At 43.1% G+C, this 23,010-nt stretch overlaps 2 protein-coding genes across 5 annotated transcripts in view; both read right to left on the bottom strand.

Annotated features, from left to right (window-relative positions):
* The window catches only part of Acox3 (Acyl-CoA oxidase 3), a 37,574-nt gene extending 23,359 nt beyond the window's left edge, over window positions 1-14,215 (bottom strand). Inside the window, exons 1-8 of one of the 2 annotated variants that reach the window (XM_050167499.3) lie at window positions 13,860-14,215; window positions 10,646-10,879; window positions 9,533-9,607; window positions 9,365-9,454; window positions 7,771-8,003; window positions 6,498-6,594; window positions 4,174-4,356; window positions 1,048-1,170 (exon numbers count right to left, since the gene is read on the bottom strand). In XM_050167499.3, the coding sequence (XP_050023456.1) occupies window positions 1,048-1,170; window positions 4,174-4,356; window positions 6,498-6,594; window positions 7,771-8,003; window positions 9,365-9,454; window positions 9,533-9,607; window positions 10,646-10,879; window positions 13,860-14,009 (1,185 nt within the window). In that variant the 5' untranslated portion in view covers window positions 14,010-14,215. Of the gene's footprint in view, window positions 1-1,047; window positions 1,171-4,173; window positions 4,357-6,497; window positions 6,595-7,770; window positions 8,004-9,364; window positions 9,455-9,532; window positions 9,608-10,645; window positions 10,880-13,238; window positions 13,298-13,859 lie in introns of those variants that run through there. The other variant, XM_055064694.2, reaches the window with a different exon arrangement.
* A 5,718-nt stretch (window positions 14,216-19,933) lies between these two features.
* LOC126517695 (RRP15-like protein) overlaps window positions 19,934-23,010 on the bottom strand; it is a 43,792-nt gene continuing 40,715 nt past the window's right edge. For all 3 annotated transcript variants that reach the window (XM_055064655.1, XM_055064662.1, XM_050167491.2), the window contains exons 4-5: window positions 21,826-21,976; window positions 19,934-20,114 (exon numbers count right to left, since the gene is read on the bottom strand). In XM_055064655.1, the coding sequence (XP_054920630.1) occupies window positions 20,010-20,114; window positions 21,826-21,976 (256 nt within the window). In that variant the 3' untranslated portion in view covers window positions 19,934-20,009. The remainder of the gene's footprint in view (window positions 20,115-21,825; window positions 21,977-23,010) is intronic.

Here is a 23,010-nt window from a genome sequence, read left to right on the forward strand (position 1 = left end):
ACGTCTCAGATGAAGGCACGGCCCCGTTGCGAAGGAAGTTTCCAGACCTTCGCCGCTGCAAGAGCCAATCAGTCACAATATGATGAGAAGCACAGCATTCACACACTGCACTTGAGCAAAATAGCAACAGGATTTGCTCATTCACTCAGTGAAGAAAAGCATGCTGATGTAGTAAACATTTATTCTGTCAGGCTTATAAGGCCTAAACCTCTGACGACCCCATGGTACACACACACACACCAAAGATACGTTTGATTCACCTGCACCACCTGAACCACTTCACGAGGTGCTGTACAATTCCTTTCGTTTCAGCGGTGCAGCAGTGGCGCCATCTGAACCAAACCGCACCGTTTGTTTCAAAAGGCGCAGGGCTGGTTCAAGATTTTGCTGCACCCTCTCTACTGTCAGTGCCAGCTTGGTGCAGACGTACAGGTGCGAAACAGCAGCGCAGCAGACAGCACAGTACACATGCGCATGTGCTGTTAAAACCACCTTACGTGTGTCTGCTGTGTCTACGCAGGCGCGGGTGCATTTACGCCTCAGAAGCCAATCACATCAGCAGCTCAACAGGACTTCTCAAACTTACGCACTCCGCGCAGATTAGTCGGAAAAAACAACATGCCTGCACGGCGTCTGCACCTCGACATTTGTTTCGAGTGTCACATGCGGTGCCTGCACCGAAGAAATCGATCTGTACAATTTCTGAACTTCTCGTGAACCACTGTGAAGTGGTTTACAGTGATGCAGGCGAATCAAACGGACCTCGAGTCTTTCACCACTGCGCCCAGAGAGTGCCACCTGCTTCCCCCATCATGGATGGACGCCCTCACAGTTTATTACTTTTTTTACAGACTCAATAATTCGACATTCGGTTACCTCACACATTTTTTTTTCAGTCCCGTGAAATCCGAATTAACGATGTTTTACTGTATAAACTGGAGTTATCAGGAAAGCCTGCGTCTGTGCTGCTTGCTATGATATTCACAAGCCTACTACTAGCCCAATTTCATATTCTCGTACAGGAGAATGGATGCTTGCTGCACTCACCACTTCAGGAGACTTCTCGCCAAAAAGGACTGCAATGTGGAAGCTGACAAACTCTCGGTACAATGCAGCCGAGTAGTAGTTGAACACATGCGCAGCTGCGAGGAATGGGATTAGCCTCCATTGCTGGAGAAAAAAAAAAGGAGAAGGCATAAGCACAAGGAGTACACAGCACCTCCTTAACACTGTAGTTCTTCTCCAAGATACTACTAAAGAAATGTACGAACTGAATCGCAGAAGCTGAACAAAATGAAACTTCTGGATTTTTATTCACTCAGCAACTGCTCCTTTACGAGCACTTTGCTCTAGGCACTCTCGGAAGCGTCCATGAGGCTATGTTTATCAGACAGTTTTAACATTTACTGTCCACTCTGCTCAAACAAGTGTATCCCAACAATATGCACAGAGCTGCTCAGTGGGAACATTGAACACTTGTGCACGTAATGCCCATGCCAGCAGTGGAAGGCCCGATGCTGCCTCCGCTCCACTTCTAAGTCGATTAAGAGAAGTGTGACACTCGGCTTTTCGGTCATTTTGCAGTCAAGTCATCTGCACTTTGCTCGTATCTCTGAGAGACACAAAAATGTGAAATCAAAGCAGTTCTCTCAAGGGCCCAAGTGCATGAAATGTGTGCAGAACAGACTGCAAGCAACGCTCAGCTAAAACTGCCTATTTACGCTTATTTACCTAGTCTTCTGACAACATGAGTGATAATACATAAGGTCCAAAATATAGTCGCGAGCTGATAAGCAGCAGGAACTGTGATGCCAAGAAAGAAAAGTACTCATCAACATCCCGACTTACTCTTACAACACAGAGCAGGGATTCCCGTTTTTGTTTCTGTGGAATAGTGTGGTTCCAATGATGATATTAAGGGTTCTGTAAGCATTGAAATGCTTTGACAAGCACACATTGCAAAGACAAGGAAAAATAGCAATTCTGATTAGCTGGTTTATGAACACAGCTTCCTTTTTGAGCTGCATTTCTTGCTACTTTATTAGGCTGTAATCTAGGATATTTCACTCCAAACGCAAAGATTCCATTAAAGGCATGCTAAGTCGCTTGTAACATGTCACCAAGGTTCCAAACTAACAGACATAGCAATACATTGAATCATTATGATAACAACCAAGATCACGACTGATTGGTTTGATTGATTGCATTTAATGTCTTAACCAAAAATTGGGGCAGCTACCTTACCAGAAGGCTCTGAACTAATTCGGGTTGCCTGGAGTTCTTTAAAGGGGCACTATAGAGAAAAATTATTTGAGCTTTATTGATAAATGTATTGCGATATAGTAAGACTTCGTTAAACTGTACCCGCTTAAACAGTAGTTTCATTTTAAAGTAGTAAAGTCAAATCCCCAACTCAGCGGCCATTGAACATAATGCATTTTGTATCTGCATAAACTGTGCCAGCTTATTGCGTATGTATTGGCTAACATGTAGTGTTTCCACTTTTCGTCGCATAATCACGGCGGTGCATCGTCCCCATCGGGCAGCCCGGCAGAACAACAAGCCTCAGAGATCAGAACAATGGCCTCTAAGTGCCCTGTGCATTTGAGCGTGAAGCCACATCAACATTAAATAATTTCAGCACCGTGACAGAGAGCGGTCCAGAGAGCGTCGTGGCATCGTGCAAGCTAGGACTCGCGTTACGCCGAAGCTCGGATAAAAAACACCGGGTGCTCTGCATAGAAAAAAAATTTGACATCATTCGTGCTATCAAACGCGGCAGGAAGAAGTCGGCACTGGCAGGCGACAGGGATCAACCGTTGACTATGGTGTGTGGCATTTGGAATGTGAAGAAGTTTCTCAGCAGCGATGCTGCGACCGCGAAGAGATGTCGGCTGTGAGGTTCGACTTTTTGCCATTGTTGCCTGTTGTTGCCGAAGTGTTGCCTAACAACAGCGATAAAGACGACACAGAAAGCGAGGGCGCAGGCGACTGAGGCCCGACAGTGGCAGCAAAAGCTGTGCGTTACGTCAGCCTCATGAATACCATCGTCGTGACGAGAACAGTACCCCGCAACGAAAAAGGCACCCCGTGACTTCTGTAGCGCTATCGCGCCCATGCACGGAGAATATGCAACGGCAAACACTCTGCCATGCGAGTGTTTGCCGAGAATAGGCTAGCTGAAAAGCTGGCTCACAGCTTCAGTAAGTTTGAGGCCGCTGTCGTCGCTGCTAGGCCGCGGCGGCATCAAACGAAAATAACACTTTTGTCGCGCAAAGTGAATAAATGCTGCGCATTTTTGCCCTTTCATCACACTCTCTCTGAGTTCTGTTTTTTATAGCTAAGTGGGCGATCTCATGCTATTTCAGTTGTGAAGTGTTCCCCCCCTGCCTTAAGCAGTACTACTGTTTAGTACGTACTTTTTCCATGCTCTGGCCAACTACGGTTTAACTAGGTTTCACTGTATTACCAAAAAAAGCCACCCTTGCCATAAGACTAGAAAATGTGCAAAAGCTAAGAAAACTGCCTTAAAGTTTCTGCAGCAGCTCGCTAGGCCGTCATGGATTTTTACGGTGTCTGCTGCAGCCTAGTTGACTTTTCATCAGTAAAGATTAACTGCATTGCATTATAAACAAGCCAAAGACCAAACTTAACAATATTGTAGAACGGTTACTGAGCCACAACAACCGAAATAGGAAAAGATGCTCTGAGACCTGTGGCATTACATTGTGATACTGTTGCTGCAGTTTTGGTGCGAAATTCAAAAAATTTAACCTTGACCCTGTCTCTTCTAATGCTCAGCCTACTACTGTGAAATTGATGAAAATGGGGTTCTGAAGGAATGTTTTACTAGTCTTAAGTGGTTCAGTGTTTCTCTTTAGTGCACCTAAATCTCCCTCATCAAAATGCAGCCCCTGATGCCAGGAATCGCACCCAGGACATTGCACTCAGCAGCAGAACCCCACCACACCTGTTCTGCCACAGTGCTTCGATGCAATATTGGCTCGCTGGCATAGCACGAAGGCATTCAACGTAACACAAAGCAGCACACAAACAAAATACAAAACATTACCCAATGCTACATGTGCGTGTCCTGCTTCACATCTGTCATCTTGTGCCACAGTGAACGCTTTCATGAGCCTAATAATTGTCTTTGCGACAACCTGGTCACACCTGCAGCTGGTACTCAATGACTGGCCACTCCTCCTGGTTCTCTGGACCGAACTGGCGACGCACAGCTGAATACCGGGTGGAGATGACAACGCTCTTGATGAGGTTGGTGGTGCAGATGCCCACGATGGCCACACGTCCCATAGACAGGGAGCCCAGGGTCATTCCAAACCTCTTTTTTGGATCCTAACCGTGCAAAATGATACACACACAGGTGGTCACTACAAAAGGAAAATGAATATTGCCCAGTAACAATTACGAAACCACAGTTGAAAGCACTACACTATAGCTATCAACAAAGAAAACTGAACGCATCACTGAGTGGCTTGTAACACTCACGATGCAACAGGATTATATTGTGCTTCCAATGCACCACTACCACACTTGTCCAAACTGTTCAAAGTATCAATCGTGCCTTACAGGGGCCCTGAAACACATCTTGAACATAGTAAGAAAACATTGCCGATCTGTCGCAGAGGCTGCTGTGAACATGTGAGCCAAAGATTAATGCACTGCATGTGGCAGGGAATCTACAATCTCGCGACAAAAATTGTCAAAACTTTATTCCTCTAAATTCCGCAACGTGATGCAGTGTCACTGCAAGCAGCTGGGCCCGCAAACACTATTGGCCGATTTCGTGATCGCAAGAACATTCTCAGTAATACTTTTTTTTTTTTTTTAATGCGAGGATAAATTCCTCAGGGCATACAAGGGTATGTGATGGGGGTGAAGAAGGATGATTAAATGAATGAAAAAAGATTTGCTGACTTAATGAAGTCCAAGAGGGATCGATAATGCGGTCCCTGCGTCCAAGCAGTGTAATGGCTCAGATTCTGCGGCGAGAGTCCCGCTGCTGCGAGGTGCCGGAGCCTCGTCGGTTTCAGTGCAGGGCAAACCCACAGCAGGTGGTGGATGTCGGCTTCAACATTTCGCGACTTGCAGAGTGGACACTCAGGACGAGGATATAGCGGGCGAAAGTGCGGCCACTTCCTAGTCACGGCAGGAGTGAGGGCTACCCCGACCCGGATCCTCCGAAGCGCAACCTCCTCTGCACGGGTAAGACCGCGGGGGAGGTTTACCGCACACGGAGGTATGAGAGCACGTGTGCGGCGCCGGAGGTGCTCCTTTCTTGTTAAAAGTAATACTTAATCGCCAAGTTCAAGTTAAATAAATTAAACATATACGTGTCTGCGATCACAGAAACACAGAGAAAATCATTTCACCTTTGCAGTGCCGGCCTAGACGCTACAACTGCACATAGCTGTGTCTGCTGCAAGTGGCCTCTGAGATAGCAGCAATGTAGTCAAGAAATCGACGAGAGTTCATCTGGTCAGGTAACATGATGATGAAGAAATTGCCCAAAACGTCTCTGTGTTATTTTCACCTTGACTTGGTCAGTGACCGCAATTTCTTCATCACAGTAGCAATGTGTTGCATAGTGTACTCTATCACAGCCAACATGGGATGCTGCGATGAACCCTTTCTCTGCCAAGACACGCAACTTTTGGGTGGGGCTTTGCCCATCTGGCTTTCCCCTCGTGTAGCTTCCAGAATGCTAGCGGAGGCCAAAAGAGAGAGAAAGCCACGTAGTGGTGCGTAAATTGCACTTCCGCTTGAACTATTTGAAAAATTTTTGCAGCATGAGATTCGTGAGACAATGTCCTTTAATAGTGACATCATTATATGATTGGTTGAAAAAGTGTTCCAGGGCCCTTTAAAGCAGGCTTCTGAAGTAAAAAAACAAGAAAACAAAAAGAAAGCAAGAAAAGCATTGATTACTGTACTACATTGTGAACATTTCACTGGGGAAATATTTGTGAGGAGTGAAGATATTTAATCTCCAAGACGAAATAGCATATGACATCAAAGCTGTAGTTTAATACAGCTCTTATGCATTATTAATACATCACCATACAGTTATACTTGCATGATGCACACATTAACAGGACGTTTCACACTCAAATGTCTGACTATGAGACCTCCTGCACTTATGCATTGTTCGAAAAGTACTTTCCTTGTTTATGAGAATAAAAAACGAATTGAATTGAATAATTTAATGAGCTTATTCTGTACAGCACCCAGAGACTGTTCAAGCAAGGGATAGCAGTTAATATGAAAACACTTTGATTACAAACTCGTCAAACTACTTGTTTTGGTGTTGCTGGTTCAAGGCTCTACAGGCCGAATATACACCCCTTAAAGGAACAGATCTATCATCTCATACTCTGCACCATTTGTCATGCAAACATGCTCTACAGTCCTTTGACTTCGAGCTAAGTAGCCTAGCAAACGAATAACTGCAATCAAACGCTCTCAAGCACCCCTACCTTCAGTGGTGTGACGTATTCCCCTTCAGGTGTCACATCTGCAGTCCTATTCAGCAGGTTCTCTCGAGGTATGCGGTAGTCATGAAAGGACAGAAACCTACACAAAAAAATTAGGTGCTGCCGTTACCTCCACAAAGATTTTTGCTGCTATTTAGGATAACGATTGTGCCATTCCATCAGAGGCATGAGTTTGCAATAAGAAAGTATGTACAGTTGAACCTTGTCACCAAGAAGTCACGCCTGAAACTAAAATATTTTTGTTATGTCCGATACTCGTTGTAAGCATGCACGTCGATATTGGTGAAAAAGACAAAGAGAATCGCAATAAACTCCACGTGAAGGAAATGCAAATGTGATGATTCCAATGAGTCATCTAAGGATTTCATATCAATTCTGATGGCGCGTTAGCAACTCTTGTCGTGCTAATACATGGCACATGAAAAACGCTAAATTATAAATGTACCTTGCACTCTCGTTAGTATGCAAACATGTAATCAGTAAGAACATACAGAAATGTGCCAGCACATTGGCTTGGCGGCTGCAGGACAGCCAATTCAAGTTGGCAAAAATGTGTCCAAACTGTACTGTTTCACGTTGCTCTTAGTATACAAGATTTTCGCTATCAGAATCATTGTGGCCATAAAGTTAATCAGCAAAGTGTTAGTTAATTATTCAATCCTTCCACGCCACGCTATCATCTTGAATTTTGACCAAAATAGTCATTATGTTTAAAGACCCCAGTTGCCAACTTGTTTTACTTGCTCTACCAGAATAAACTCACTCTTGCTTCGATTGTGTGCTACCATCTACCAGAAACACAATTGAGCATTGAAACTAAACCAATTTGTCCACAGCGTTGCTAGAAAATGAAAAGTGTCGTTAACAAGCCGAGCTTGTCCTTGGTTGATTGTACTATTAATGCGTGGATAAATCCAGCTTATATATGGCACAGAAGGGGTTAACAAGGACAAAAATATACTGTCAGCTTCTTCTGTAGGTTGCTGAGAGTATACAATCGGCTTCATCCGCACACAAGGCTTCATTTTTTTATTAAAACTTGCTGTGTATTAGCTGGGACACCACATGCATTGAGCAACTTCCTCACAAACAAGATGTCCCTTGGCCAAAGGGGAGGAAAGGAGAGCATATTGACGTCGCTATATCTCCCAACGAAGATAGGATTTTGTTGCCATGTAACACATTTTCTTTGCAAAAGATGATGCGGACCGCGCAGTCACGAGGATGGCTCTTAACGCAGAATGCTACTACCCACCCATTGTCGATGCCATTGAGGCCCAGCTTGGGACCCATGTCACCCACAAGGACACCCGGGAATGGAAGCAGAGTCTTGCGGTTCCTGATGGGAACAATGAAAGCATGCAGGCCCCGGTTCTTCCGATCAGCGGTCAGCAACTGAGCAAACACTATGGCATCCGTAGCCGTCTGGCCCATGTTTCCCGACCAGACCTTGATGGCTTCGATGTCAGGAGTGTTCAAGATGAACTCCTGCACAAAGAGGCCAAACATTAAAAACTCGAAGTCGGAGTTTTTTCCTCGTGTTTCCATCTACAGGTATTTTAAGCTGCTTTCTATCAGATAAAGAAAAGAACTGCTGGATAAAAACATACTTATTTCATTTGAAAGACCGCCGCGCAGCCAAGCAGCTCTTCTGAAAGCCTCTGAAAGCTTTTGGAAGCCGAGACCTTATATGGTGTGAGACTGCAATGTTTATATAAAAACTAGGTTGGCGAATACCCTTGTGAGATGCACCATGGACCACTTCTGAAGGGCTTAAAGGCAGAGGTTTGGAATGGTAGGAAAGAATGTGTATGCCATGCACATCCCTATGCATGTTTTGAACTCCCTACGCAACTCTCATTAAGTGACACGTATTGAAGCTACCAGTGCACGAGGACAGTTAAGCGTCCTTTAGAAAGTCACGCTGCATCCAGGAAATTAAAAAAACTCAACGTGGAAAACCCAAAGTGGCAATTTTTCACACACTTGCCCAAGAAGAAACCCAACAATACAAGGCAATGATATCAGTGCAGTGGCTTACTGTCAGTGGCACTAGTGGTGCATTAGGCTGTGAGGGCAATCAAGGAAAAAAAGCAATGTTGTCAAATGCACTTTCACCTTGAAATCTAACTTTCTTGTCAAACAAATTATAAGAGTTTCGGAAATGGATGGTACAGTGCAGTGTGACCGCATTGGCCTTTACTGTCATTTTAGGATGCCTCCTCAGACTCCTTTTACATAATGCTCTCAGTCCTCTGTGACAGTTGGTCTCTCTATGCACCTCTCGTGGTCTCTCTATGCAGCTACGCAACTCTACAGACCGCTAACAAAAGAATGATGCGTGCTCAGTCTCCTAAGCTGACACACTGGTTTTTTCTGTGTCCTTCTACAAGGTCAACAGACAGAACACTGCACTTATAAACCCTCCGAATATTTGGCCCCCAAAGCTATGCTGTGAGCTCACTAAAAAGAGAGCTTCCAAACATTCAGTTGTATGAAATGTTCAGCCTCTAAGCACCATACCGTGAGGTCAACAACAGATATAAGGAGCTGAGAATGAAAGGCCCCAACTACAAGAATTGACCATTAAAACTGCAACATAACACAGTAAGTAATGTGATCAATGCAATATAATAATAGTTAAATCCAGCTCCAACGAACACTCATATACCAAATAAAATCTAAAATGTGTCTCGCCTATATCCATTTGTAATAAATATATGCTTATAAAGAATATCGGACAAATACAACAAAGGAATTTCATTCAAATGTGACTTCACTATAACGAGGTTCGACGATACCGGCTATTTCCTCTAAAAAGAAAGGACAGGTAAGATGCTGTCACTTGCCTGTGTGTTCGGGTCATATAATGCCTCTGTACGCATGGCTCTTGTATTCGTTCCATGGCTGAGTTCAGTCAGTGCAAAACATCCAGCTGCCTAGTAAGTAAAAGGCACGTATAAAATGTCACAAAAGCTAACTAAACCTATCAGGTAGCAGAGGTCGAGTAGACTTACCTCAAACTTGAGTATTTCATGAAACATCCTCATGTGCCTCTTTGTGCCCAGTCCCCTCACAGCTCCAATGAACATCTGAGCAAAAGAAAAAAAAAACACAAGACTTGTCTGACTTTGGAGAATCACAACTCAAGTTTCAGTAAAGTTGTTGCTTTCATGTGCTCATATTATAGTAAAACTTTTCAAAATCTCGCAATCAACACATACACTTCAAAACTGCCTGCGTCACCCATATAGCACTTTCTATTCCCTCAAGTTTAAACTCAATGCAACATCTAGTTCTCATAGGTTGTAGTGTAAACATGTGCATAACGCTTTTTATCGCACTAACAAGAACGGTGAGGAAGAAAGGTAGCATATGCCTTGAAACAAAAAAATACAAGGTGTCAGATACAACCATTAACCATTTCAGTGCAGGATCTTTTTCTCGGATATTCTAGAACAAACACAACGGTAGAAATTCAGTTATTCAGAAGGGAAAGAATGACACAGATAATGGCAGATGCACTGTTAGTATGGTCCTCACATTCCTACATTCGTTTTCTACATCCTACGTAGTTTTGTACTAATGCGCACGCTTCCACAATAGCGTCACTGTGTCCGGGTCAAAGAAAAGAAAAACACCCTGCAATAGACGTAGCACAGATGGCAGGAACACACACGAGTGGTGCTTGTGCTATGGTGCAAATATATGTACGGAGAATCAAAATGGTAGTGGAGCACAAAGTCCAGGAGCCGCCCTTCTCATTGGTGAATGTGCACTTTGCGTGGCGCAACCATGCCCACAAAGGAACACATTCCGCAGCGTGCTAACAAATACCCAGGATGAGCAAACCCACTGAGATCAGAAAATATGCTTCTAGAAATGCACAACAGATGGCGAGACTACCTCAGAGCTTGCCAAATTTGTGTTACTGAGCACATCCGACTGGAGAGAGCGGGAAACATACCGGCAGGTTGGTGGTACTGAAAGGGTTAAGCTTTCTTATGGGATTGAAAACAAAACCTGTAAGCCTATTCCATGTGAGGAACTATAAGCATGAAGTGCAAAAATGCAAACTCTGTCTTAATGAAAATAGAATGACATGAAACAAAACAAAAATGCCCACTTACATCAAAACAGAGAACTTTCTTTATGGAGAGTGACCAGTCATAGGCCCCGATGCAGTTGTTGCATGCAGATGAGAGGAACGGATTCTGGAAGAACTCCTCCTGTGAGTAGAACTGGTACTCGAAGATGCGCTTCATCCGCTGGAAGCACAAGTGACGGTGCTCTTCCAAGGTGATGTCATCAAAAGGCTGGCGTGCAAAGAGAGGGTCATTCTCCAGGGTCTTGAATACCTTGGCCTGGGTACAAAGATTAGAGTTTCAAAGCTTAGTTCCAAAGCTGTGGACCCTAGATGTTTGAATTAAACAAGGTCAACTGTATCAAATGCCCTTCTCTAGTAAACCTTTTACAGATCTTTCCAAATCTGCACCGAGTGATCTGTTACTATTACTACTTCAATAAATGACGTTAAGACACCAAGTACGCCTGGATCAGACTAAACAATCGGCGTTTTATCGAAGCACGTGATTTTGGGAGGCTCGCCTCACAGCTCATCAGGGCAGAAAGCACACAAGCCGTTCTAAAACACCTGAAGGTGACAGACTTGACCTCACTAACTCCAGAAATGCTGGGCATAGTCCAGCGCATGCACATAACTTGGATTCCATTCCCATTGCCCCTGTTTAGGGTAACAAACTAGACAAAGTATAGTTAGCCTCCCGGTCATTCCCTCCATCACTCTCTCTCTTTAGAGCTCTTGAAATAAAGTGAGCCTAAAGCTGCCTTTAAGTGCACCAGACATAAACGTATAGAATGAAACAAATTAAAGGGACAGGCAAACAGTGAACGTGAATTGAGATAACCCTGATTGCGGAAAGATTGCCTATTCTAATGGCCCCGCTTTGTCTCGTTAAACATGAATTTATATTGTTAATTATTCGCTGAAATTGGTGAGAAATTATGTTTGGCACCCTCTGTGGCAAAAACATGAAGATGCATAAGTGACCTATCAAGTGACCTTCTACTAGTGCACGCAGTTCCTGGTCTTTTTATTAGTACGAGATGCAGTGCACATTGTTCTACAAAAATTTTTTTTTCTACCTTACAATTTGCAGATAAGCTTTCATTTTTAGTGAGCGGAAAAGTGGTGCTGCCTCTGCTTTCAATGAGTTGGCTTGGCTCGTCTATCAACAAAATAACAGCGCGGGGGCAGCCAGGATAGACATGGGTGCGTATTTGAGGAACAATGCAGTACGAATATAGGAAAGGTATGTACAACGACACAAACTTATTGTATGAGCATTTTATTTTGAGAAATGGTTGTAAAGGTCAAAATATAGGTGTTTAACCACGGCTGCACTCACTGCTCCTGTGAAACCAGAACGATGGCAGAATGTGCTTTCACAATTTGCGAGACGGGGTAGCACTAGTGCTCTCACTTCTCAGCATTGCTGGAGGAGGGACTCTCTTTTTTTAGTGGCTGCTCAGATAAAAAAAATTCTGCTTACAAAATATCCATGCACTTTTAGAAGTAGCCGCTGCAGGCGTAAACACTACCGAAGGTGAGTTTTCGTTGCGTCATAAGAAAACTGGATCCTTAAAGATCAGTTCAGTCCCTTTAAAGGTGCTGAAACACTACACAGGTCGTTACAGGAAAGGCACAGGCTGGAATTGATGAACAGTGAGCAAACAAGGAAAGCTTCAACCTGGTCTCAATGCTCCAACAAGGAAACTTTTCCTCTGAGCCCCGCATAACGTCTGAGTTCCTTATGGTGAAATAAGCTATGGCGTAATCCAGTGAATGGTTGTACTGGGTCGATATGATAAGTTGCTAAGTTGATTTAATTTGTTTGCTCATCAAATCAAATAATTTTATTGCATGCCATAAGTGTGCATAACGTAAACACTACATGAGAAAGAAAGTCCCATTATCAAGGTCTCTACGACAGCAATTGGTAACTGAAATTGACAACAGTTTTGACGGTAGTAATCAGCTTTACACAGTAGCAAGCAAATTAAAGGTTACAAAAGTTGAAGGAAATCGCTGAGCTTGCATTCGAACATAGTTATGGTAGATGAATCCTTATGACTGGACAGGGCCACTGGAAAGATGAGTTTTGAACATTTAGTTGATAACATGAGAAAAAATTCGCGAGAAGGCTAACATGACACATTATGCACACAGACACCTGTGCCCTACACGCAATGACACTACGCATGTACACCCTTGCAATTTTTAATAATATCGCGTGTGCGTCGACCGCACGGCGTGTCAGTGGCAGGTTCGGCGACGTTATGCGCGGGTGCGCAAGGCGATTTCCAGCTCGTTCGCTTCAGGAGTTCCCCTAGCCGTTACAACGCAGCTGACACGCTGTGCTATATTGTAAGAAAAATATCAAGGAAGTGCAAAACTTCTGAGCACATGAGCGCCTTTATCGGGTTTCGTTAAACACAGCGTGCATGCAAAGGTAAAGCATGCGAGGAAAAGTTCAGAAATAATAAGCTCTCGCACAAATAATACGACGGGCTTTAAGCTCCCCTCTAATTGCACCGTCTTTCATATGCATAAGCGATTCTCGTCAGCATTGCGTCAACGGTACTGAACGCCGACTATGTAAGCACAGCAGTCGATATTTGACAACTGCGAACAACTCTCACTCTATCACATTGCACTGGGCAGGCACTGACTCGGCTTGATGTGGTTTAAACCATAGAGTTTCTCAATATAGTGAGAAACTCTATGGTTTAAACTATAGCGTTGGGTGATGCTATAGGGTGATGTCATGTGACATGACTGAACGGCGTCACATCACGGCGTGTTCCGTCGCCTTCGTTTCATGTCCATATTTTTTTAATCTCTGGTCTCTGGTATCGCATCATGTCGTTCGAACTGCGATCGTTGCTGCAGTTCCTTTTTATTGTTAGCATTATTATTTACAATACAATCCGAAATCCAAGGAGAAAGATGTTGACGTTCCACTTTCATTGACGACGTGAGGCAGGCAATTTCGTTGCCGCCCCCTAAAGCAACAATGCTATGCAGATGAACAAGAGGAAAACGATCGCCAATGCTTCTAATGGCATAGAATATGCACATTATAACACAATAATATTTCTTGTCTGCTTCGTGCGTTATCTACACTGGTAGTACGTTTCATAGCTAACGAAGTAGTTGGTGCAATAACTTTGCGGAACCTTGACAACTGCATCAGACATAGCGCGAAGATACGCGTGCACTGGCACCAACCCACCAATCGCCAATCACTGCATGCCTCATACCTTGAAACGTATAATGTCTTCGCCCTCTAGGGCCACTTTCAACTTTCGCCAGTCAAAGGAGGCCAGTTTCCTGTAGCTGTCCAAGGGTCCCGGTGGAAACGATGGCATGTATTCGAGCAGAGAATCGGAGTTCTCATCCTGAGACGACATGACAAGCGGGCAGTCGTTGCGCTTTGCGCCTCGTATTAACTTGTGTCACACTGTGCGAACCGCATGGGAAAGAGTTTAATTATATTTCCGCTTAGACCGTGGCAATCTTGCAGCACCAAAGCAAAAACAAAATCACGGTGCACTTTTCCTGCTCAGTTCCCTCGATTCCGAAACTGGCCACACAGGTTCCGCTCGTTGTAACGAAAGAGCAGCGACAACTTTCACTTGCGCTATGCAAAGGTCGTGACAATCATGCCGTTAAACTTTACAAAGATTTTGCATTACAAATCAATACCAAACAAAATACTTCAGTACAAATAAAAAGCATCAGTGAAAAAATGTGAGTGATAAAATGCTCAATTTTGTCTAGTTTAACTACGGTAACTGAAATGTTTCCACTCATAGCTTTCCTTTACTCTAGTTTGCCTTTAACCACGGAGGAAGGAAATTCCATGATTTTAACGTTGTAGGACAGGAAAAAAAGCATTTACAGTCTAGTCAAGCTTGTCAGTCATAGTTTCATACATGGTTTCATACAATATGTTGTGTAGTCGTCTCTTAAGCGCGGCTTGTTTAAATTTATCCTTCCAAAGCCGCTTAAGAGGAAGCTTTAGCTCGGGCCCAACTCCGACGCCGCCTATTCAAATACATGTAAAAACGCAAAAACGTCTTTCTGAGATAACCCCTGGACCGATTTTAATGAAATTTGTTGCATTTGAGAGAGAAAGTTAAATTCTAGTGACTGTTGGAAGCGGAATTTTGATTTAGGGCTTGAATTTTGTTAAAAAGATTTTCAAAAATTCAGAAGTTCGAAAAAAATAGAAGCACAATGTTTACAAACTAATAGCTCTGCATCAAAAACAGATATCGCGATTCTGTAAACGGCATCCATTAGACCATTCAAAGCGGACAAATTTGATATGTCATTTTACATGTTGCGTGAATTTGTTACGTTAGTTACGAGGGTTTTGCAAAAGTTGTAATAACACATTGACATATTTTTTGAGGTTCATGTGTAACATACCACTTTTGTCCGCTTTAGATGTGCTATCAGATACAATTCACAGAATTGCAATATCATTTTTTTCTTGCTGGGTTACGGAGTTGTAAACTTGATAGTTTCGTTTTCTGAAAATTTGCGATTTTCGCCAATTTTTTATTAAAATATTACAACCTAAATCGAAAATTCGGAACCAACAGTCACTAGATTTTAAGTTTTTCTTTTAAATGCAGCAAACCCCGTCAAATTTGGTGCAGTGGTTGCCGAGAAAAACGAATTCTCCTTTTACATGTATTTAGATAGGAGCACCCGAGCTAAAGCTTCCTCTTAAGCCTTACCTATACATTTTAGCCACTCAACGTACTTCTCCCTGTGCCAGAATTATTTGTCCTTTTTAGGAATAAGGAAAAGGAATGCGTCGGCGTCCCTCGGCGTGACCGTGCGAACGCGCTCGCGTTCGTTCGTCCGTTCGTCGTTGTCGTCTTCCACAGCCGGCTCCGATGCCGATCACATAGTTGAAATTTCTTTCTCTATACCGATCATGCCAGCGTTCCTATGCTGCCCCTCCCTCTGCGAAGGCGCTGACTGCATTGGCCCACAGGTCCACTGCCAGTCGGTGCGATGATGTCGGGCTCTAATTCTTTGCCTCCATGCATCGCGAAATGAAAACACGTATCGAACTGCGCTCGAATTTCGCATTAGGGAGTATCGTAACTGTCGGACATTTTTTTTTTTAATTATTATAATGAATGAGCGCGTGTCTCCTGCTTGTGTGCGCATGTTATTCTACTCATAATAATAAAGGGAAAATCAGACATCCACCCGTTCGTAGCAACTGCTACAGAGGGAATCCGTACAGGTTCCTCGAAAGAAAAGCCTCACAGTTGAAGAAAAATTCGTCCTGGTCCGGGACTCGAACCCGGGACTACCGCCTTTCCGGGCCATCCGCTCTACCATCTGAGCTTATTCTACTATGAAGCAACACAAAAGATCTCCAGCAGACGAGGTTCACAACTTGGCGTCTTGTACGATGTGACTTTTCATGGAAAGGCAAGGGGCACTGCACAGGCACTTGACCTTCGCGACTTCTTCCCGTCTTCCTGCCCGCACATAACAGCGGGCTAGTAATTACACTATAAACTCGAGTCATCATAGCTTATTCATATTTCATCATAACTTGTTCGCTCTACCCCATTGTATTACCAGTATTACACCTGCAAATGTAAATGTGTGCAGTAAAGGCTGTAAATGTTTATTTAGGGCATCGCAGGCAGTCACATACAGTCAACCACAATATTTTGCATGACACGAAGTCTGAGAAAAAGCTGAATATCTGCACAGTCTCACAATGCAGCCTAATATTCGTATTTACAGCCTCTACCAATATATGTGAACAAAACTGCGATGTTTGGTTTTACTGAGTACTGTTACAGACTGCTTGGAAATTTAACATTTCTTTTTTCTTGCTCAGTTAAAGGGAATAACTATGAGACTTGTCGATTGCAAAAAAAATCCCTGTATTCAGCCATAGTGTCAGATTTCTTTCAGCACTTTCAGTTATGCTGCTCACAAAAGTCAGTTTGTAGGACACTGTTTTCTTTGCCTTCTCATTTCAGCACATGGAACAGGCTGGTCATAATATATGTTCATGCTACTCTGAAATCCTACAGTCTCTCCACGCTTAATATCTCTCACAACTCAGTTCTTTCAGAACCTGCAAGGTGGAGGAAGTATCATGAAAGAGAAAATGATGTTCTACTTGACACTAGCATGAAGCTACAAAGGAAGCTCGTAAGGGTTTCTCAGCAAGCTTTGCAGTTGAAAAAACTTCATCATGGTCCCAGGATTTAACCCGGGACAATTAAGCATCTTTCCGGGGAGGTCACTGCTGTATCCGTGCTGACCAGGGTGCTAGCAGGTCACAGAGTGCCTATGACAAGCACTTGTAGCATCCCACTGTTACGAAATGGCGACCAACATTTCTGCACCAGTATTGTGGACTGAACATGAGAACAAATCTGAAATGCCTTCAACACCGTCGGCTACAGAAGTGTCAGTAATACACACATGGCAAATTTTTGCAAGCCTCATCTAAATCATTTGCAAAACATGTGCTGCACTATTATGCGATCAAGCACTTCAGGACACGGGTGCTTTTAGCTGAATGGCTGCCCAAACATTTGAAGCTTGATAAAGTGCATCATGGAGTGAAAAAAATGAAACTTGCAGGAACTGTTAAGTGGCTTGCTCTGTGCAGTGGTTTTTTACTGTCGAAGTGAATATGACTATGCTTATCGTTATAAAATGAAACCAACAACTTCATTATCCAGTGGCGTTGCGGTTCTCCACAATCCGAGGAAGTCACGCATAAAAGGTTGGCTAGCATGGGCAATGCCACAACTCTTTGAAGGAAAAAAAAAAGAAAATGCAGAGTTACTAACAATACCCATAAATATCATACGTCTAATCAATGCTGATAAACTCAACATGTTTAATTATCACCTGTGAAATAAAAATGGTGCTTAATGGAAATAAAAAGTGCACCCACTTCTGCAAAAAATTTAGATGCACCCAGAACCTCTGGCAAGAACAGTCCAGTTAATGTGAAACTTTACCTAAATGCTATGGTATGCCATGCCTACAGCTTGCAGAATTAGAAAATTTTATTAGCCATCACATGGTGTTACACAGATCTGATCAAGCATTCAAATGCATCACACAAATTGAATTGAATTCTGGGGTTTTACATGCCGAAACCACGATTTGATTATGGGGAACACCATAGTCGGGCACTCCGGATCAATACTGACCACCGGGGGACCTTTAACATCCCCCATTGCACGGGACATGAGCATTTTTGTGTTTCGCCCCCATCGCAATGCAGCCACTGGGTTCACACAAATGACTGTTATCACAAAATGAAGAGGCAAAGGCATATCGAAAGAAAAAGAAAAGTACTAGTTGTAATTGATTCAAACTTAGAGGGGTACTGACATAATATTGACTATTCATTTTTTTTTCCATTAATTGGTGGTCCCAGAGCTATAAACCCTAGAAAATGTAGCGACAATCCTCAGAGTGTTGTATATAACTTAGTGTTATAGCTTTTAAGGGGGTAAAATGCGAAAACACCCGTGTACTCAGATTTACGTGCATGTTAAAGAACCCCAGGTGGTCCAAATTTCCGAAGTCCCCCACTACGGCGTGCCTCATGATCAGAAAGTGGTTTTGGCATGTAAAACCCCATCATTTTTTATAATAGCTTTTCTGCAGCCAGTTACGGTTTCCTTTCCCAGGAGGATACTGTATTGTGACATGGGCACGTGTGGTCATGTGGTAGTAGGACATTGAAACGTTTTGACACTTGTTCCGACTTGCTTGGTTGCCTTGTATGCTGCTACTCATTGCGATGACCGGTGCAGGAGCATAGCAGTCGATCAACCTAGTTGGAGCGTGTGTCAAAATGTCCCGACATGCTGCTTTTACACACTGTGTCGTAATGTCACGACACAGTATCCTCCTGGGAATGATGCCAAAGCTGGCTGTAGGAAAGTTATTATACTTAATTATTAATGGCACTCCGAGGCTTGTAACTATTTCTTTCTGGGGTTTAGAGGTCTAGGGCTTTCATTTAATGCACGTTTTATAAAACCACTTAGTTCTACAAGTGCATATATATCCACTGCTATGACCTCTACACCCTCACCTATTTCTGCAAGTGCACAAGATAAAGAGCAAGTATATGAAATAAACCATGCAGTCCAACACTCATTTGCCTTCAGAAGTTGTCTTTTGATGCGCGTGTTGCATGATGTGTAATCAAGCATATTACCTGATACACACAAGTGTCAGGTTTGAAGTAATGAATTTCTCTTCAATAACTTCCTAATTGAGGTGAAGCAGTAACGATGGCTACAGACTTCCTCATTCTTTCCCACATTTTGTCCTTCTCTGTAAATACAATAAGTTACTATAATGCAGCAGGACAGTAGGGACACACTGTCCAGTGGGTGATGTTACGCTATGAAGTTAAAGGATTACAGCTGGCCCAAGCCATTATGCTAACAATCTTTTGAATAAATACAATTTGCTATGCTGATACAAAAGTATGTAATTGCAAAGTACACAAGAGAGACATGAATGTTTGCGTTAGCCAGCCAAGACAGAACAGAAACACAAAGGTAGTCCTGGCTGAATTTTAGTATGGTGTGAAGTACACGGCAGAAGGCAGGGCAGCTAGGATAGCAGACGACAAAGCAGCCGATGCCAACAAGAGGACAACAAAACAGAAGTGAAAGTCCTGTGTAGCACTAGAAAAAAAATCACTCTTGGCACGTAAAGTGAACAGCAGTCGGGCGAGACCGTTCAAATGCCGCTGGACTGGGTGGACGCAACCAGGCCCACAGGGTCAGCCAAACCCACATCTACGCCCAAGGTTCTGAAGACCGATGGCTTGTCTACAGAACTGAGAGCACTTCAGGTCGTCGCCATTAGAAGCGTGACGTTGGAGCAGTACGAGTTTGTTGCTGTCACCTATTTGAGGCTGCTGCTGGCTTCAGTTGGAGTTCGCTGCCATCTGCCAAGCCTGGCACAGCTTACTTTTCTTGCCCGTTCTGCTGTTCCTTCCTCCTGCATTGCTCATCACCCCACAACAGACAGTTCTACAACAACGGGCACCACCTTCACTGCAAGTCTTCAGCCTTGGCCCCAGCGATCTTGCCAGATAGAGTAGCTTTATTTTAGATTCCCTCGTGTTTGACTCAGCTTTTCACATGTGTAATGGCTGCGTGCCGACTTGACGTAATTTTTTGTGTTGTAACAAGATTCAGCGTCTAAATCATCTCCCCCATGTCATATGCCTTGCAATGTGTCGATCCTAACCTGCACAAATAGTGGTTCAAGAGAGACAACATGTGGCACAGACTCTATGAATGTGAAACTGACTTTATACAGAGTGTAATGTGTGTGGTCACATTTGCTGCTAGTCACAAAAGCAACAGCTAAGAGGCTATTTCTTCCTCCTTATCCCAGTCCTTCATCTCAGCACCAAGCATGAAGTCGTCTCGAAGCACTCCCCAAGACTGCTGTTTGTCAGACGATTTTTCCTGTAAATAAACAAACGTAGAAGGCATTCGTGTTCACAACGCTCACACATTTTAAAATTTACAGGAGTCAGACAGGTGGACTGCGCTGTATGCTGCTTAAAGCTACTCAGCGATGTGTCTTATAATGCTTGCGTGTGCACAACATTGTTTTGCAAGCATTCTGGTAATACAGTAGTAAATACTGCCTTCTTTCGTATATAACTTCCACCTCAAGTTACAACACCCCAGACAGAAAAAAGAACAAAATATCCATGCTTATAAAACTGCAAAAATAACTGCATACAACTAAGCTCAGATATTTGCAAAACTAGTCTCCACTCGTGGATAAACGAATTCCTGCTTGGGATCACGCCTGGCTAGAAACAGGAGAGTTCGTGCACTGCGCATGTGAAAGCACCACTGTCACAGCTTGCGGCATGTCACACATTTTCATATTCCGTGGACTCTCTCTTGAGCTTAGAAATAACATTTATTTACCACATATTAAGCAGCAGACGAGTGGATCGGATATTTTTCAGGACTGTCGGTGACTTTCTCATTGTCAATTTTGCTGTGAATATTTGAGCGGTTGATTAATTAAAATGACTAATTATGCAGTTAGGTGAAATAAGAAGAATAGCCTGACTTGCTCCAAATGAAGGAATACATTACACCTTGTTTCTGTCTGGCTGCATGAGACTGGTATATTTTTAAACTTTGGCACAATTTATGTTGCACACACTGTCACCAAAGGCAAGCACTGCATAACCTTGTTGAAATTCTGCTAAACTGCAATATTCCATTAAAACAATATTCAAAATCCACTAAGGTCTCTTACATATATTCACATGAATCTGATAGTAGTAGTATTGTGCAAAAACAATATTCATACAATACCTTCTAAAGGTGCCTTTTCTACGCCAAGAAAGCTAAAAAGCTACTAGATCTATGTATGTAGTAGAAAGTCTCTGGACAAGGCAACAGTGGCAATACACAGGCTACTTATGAAACTATGAAGTCGTACAACGATTGAGTTTTGTACAAAGACTATTAGAGAGTACTCTGGCACTGGTTGTCTACGGAAGCTGCAAGTATGGTGGTTCAGTCAGCATGAGAATGAACAAGGCACAGATTTGCCTAAACTTTGTCCTTCTCTCTTCAAATGGCATCGAGTTTTCGCAAATTGATCATTTTCAACAAAATATTGCATTACACATGCAACAATTCTGGTTTAGAAAAGTATGAGCGCTTGGATTAGAAAGGTAAAGCTTAATAAATAAATCCTGGTACTAACCACCATTCCTCCCATGGCAGCTGGAAGATTGGAGAACCGGAATTCTTTCTAGCAGTTGTTGCTGACAACGGTATATAGGCAACAAGCACTATGACCTGATGACCTCAAAGTGAGCATAGCAGCAAGCGACCTTGGCACTGAAAGCAGGCATGCTGCAATCTGACCTTGAATTTGCTGCGCATTTGTTATGTGGAAATAGTAGATGGCTTATGACGAAAATCACAGCTGAAGGTTATATTTCCTTGAACTTTCCTCATTCCAGAAATGTCAACGCCAATGACGTCATTGTTTAATGATTGGAGGTTTTAAAACCCCTTCACAAATTTACAGGCATCACACGTTACGTCACAGTCAAGGATGCAATATGAGGCCTTTGTTTACTGATAAATTGCTGCACACAGTACAAGGAATGTTGAAAAAACAATCTTTTTGCAGTACCTTGTTTTCCTTAAGCATATCCAGAAAAGCACCCTTGCTGAAAGATTTCAACACTTTATCTCTCTTGGTCTCTGATTGGCCAGCAGCACGGAGCTTCTCGTCAACTTCCTTTTGGTGAGTCTTAACGGCGTTGAATAGCTGTACAACACCTCTGAAAATGCAAATACATTTATTCCAGACTTATTCCAATGATTGCTGTATGAAAAAGCAGAGTTATCTCATGGTGCCACAAAATCTGAGCAAACGTAACCATGCTTCAGCCGCTTTTCTCCTGATCTCTAGCCCTAAACACTCGAATTTTTTTTTAGGGAGAACTACTTTGTTATTTTCATGACAAATTTTATGCTTACCAGTGGTGAGACAGTTCTGAAGATAGGAAATGTATACGTATATCGATAGCCTGGTAATTCAGGAGATGACTATAGACTCAGAGCAGTTAAAGCAGTACCAACACATTTTCTGAATTGCAAGAACTCTACCACACCTTTGTTGCACATAAATGGATGAAACTTGGAAATTACAAAGGCCAGGAAAAATTCATACGGCCTCTTAATTTTGGCCATAATTTTGGTTTTGGAAATGCGACATATAGCATCATCATCACGTAGAGTGAAATTTGCTGACATTGTATAGTACTAATAAGGCTAGGTATGATGCTGTTCTCCATGAAAAAACAAACAAGCATGTTGTATGCATTCGCTGCAAAATATAATCCGCCTTTTTCATGTTCCTGTGCTGCCCTCTACTGCACGCCACTGGAAATGTTTTGGAATGGTGCCGTGTCTTTCGGCAGTTCATTTGGGTACCTGTGCCCATGTTAAGTGTAAGTCAGTTGTGCATTTCATGGATCTAAATTAATTATTAATGGCTTCTTTGGGGCAGCGTGTCGTTTCTGGAAGTCATGTAGCACTCACCGACTACTCGGTGAGCAGGCCTGAAAGGGCTGTTGTGCCAACAGTGTGGATGATAAAGGCACGCTAAGTTCGATCTGCCGACGCGGCTGCCTTGGAGTTTGTTGCCACTGATGTCAGCTCTTGCACCTAGCTTTTTGTATTCCTTTTACATATTCTTTAGGCATTTTCCATATTCAAGAAGCCTTCGAGCGCAGCCTTCCATGTCGGATTTGCCAAAACAGTGCATTTCTTTACATCAACATCTACAGCCACAGATGATTGTTAGTTTCGA

The sequence above is a fragment of the Dermacentor andersoni genome, chromosome 3 (assembly GCF_023375885.2).
Source record: "Dermacentor andersoni chromosome 3, qqDerAnde1_hic_scaffold, whole genome shotgun sequence".
Lineage (NCBI taxonomy): Eukaryota > Metazoa > Arthropoda > Arachnida > Ixodida > Ixodidae > Dermacentor > Dermacentor andersoni.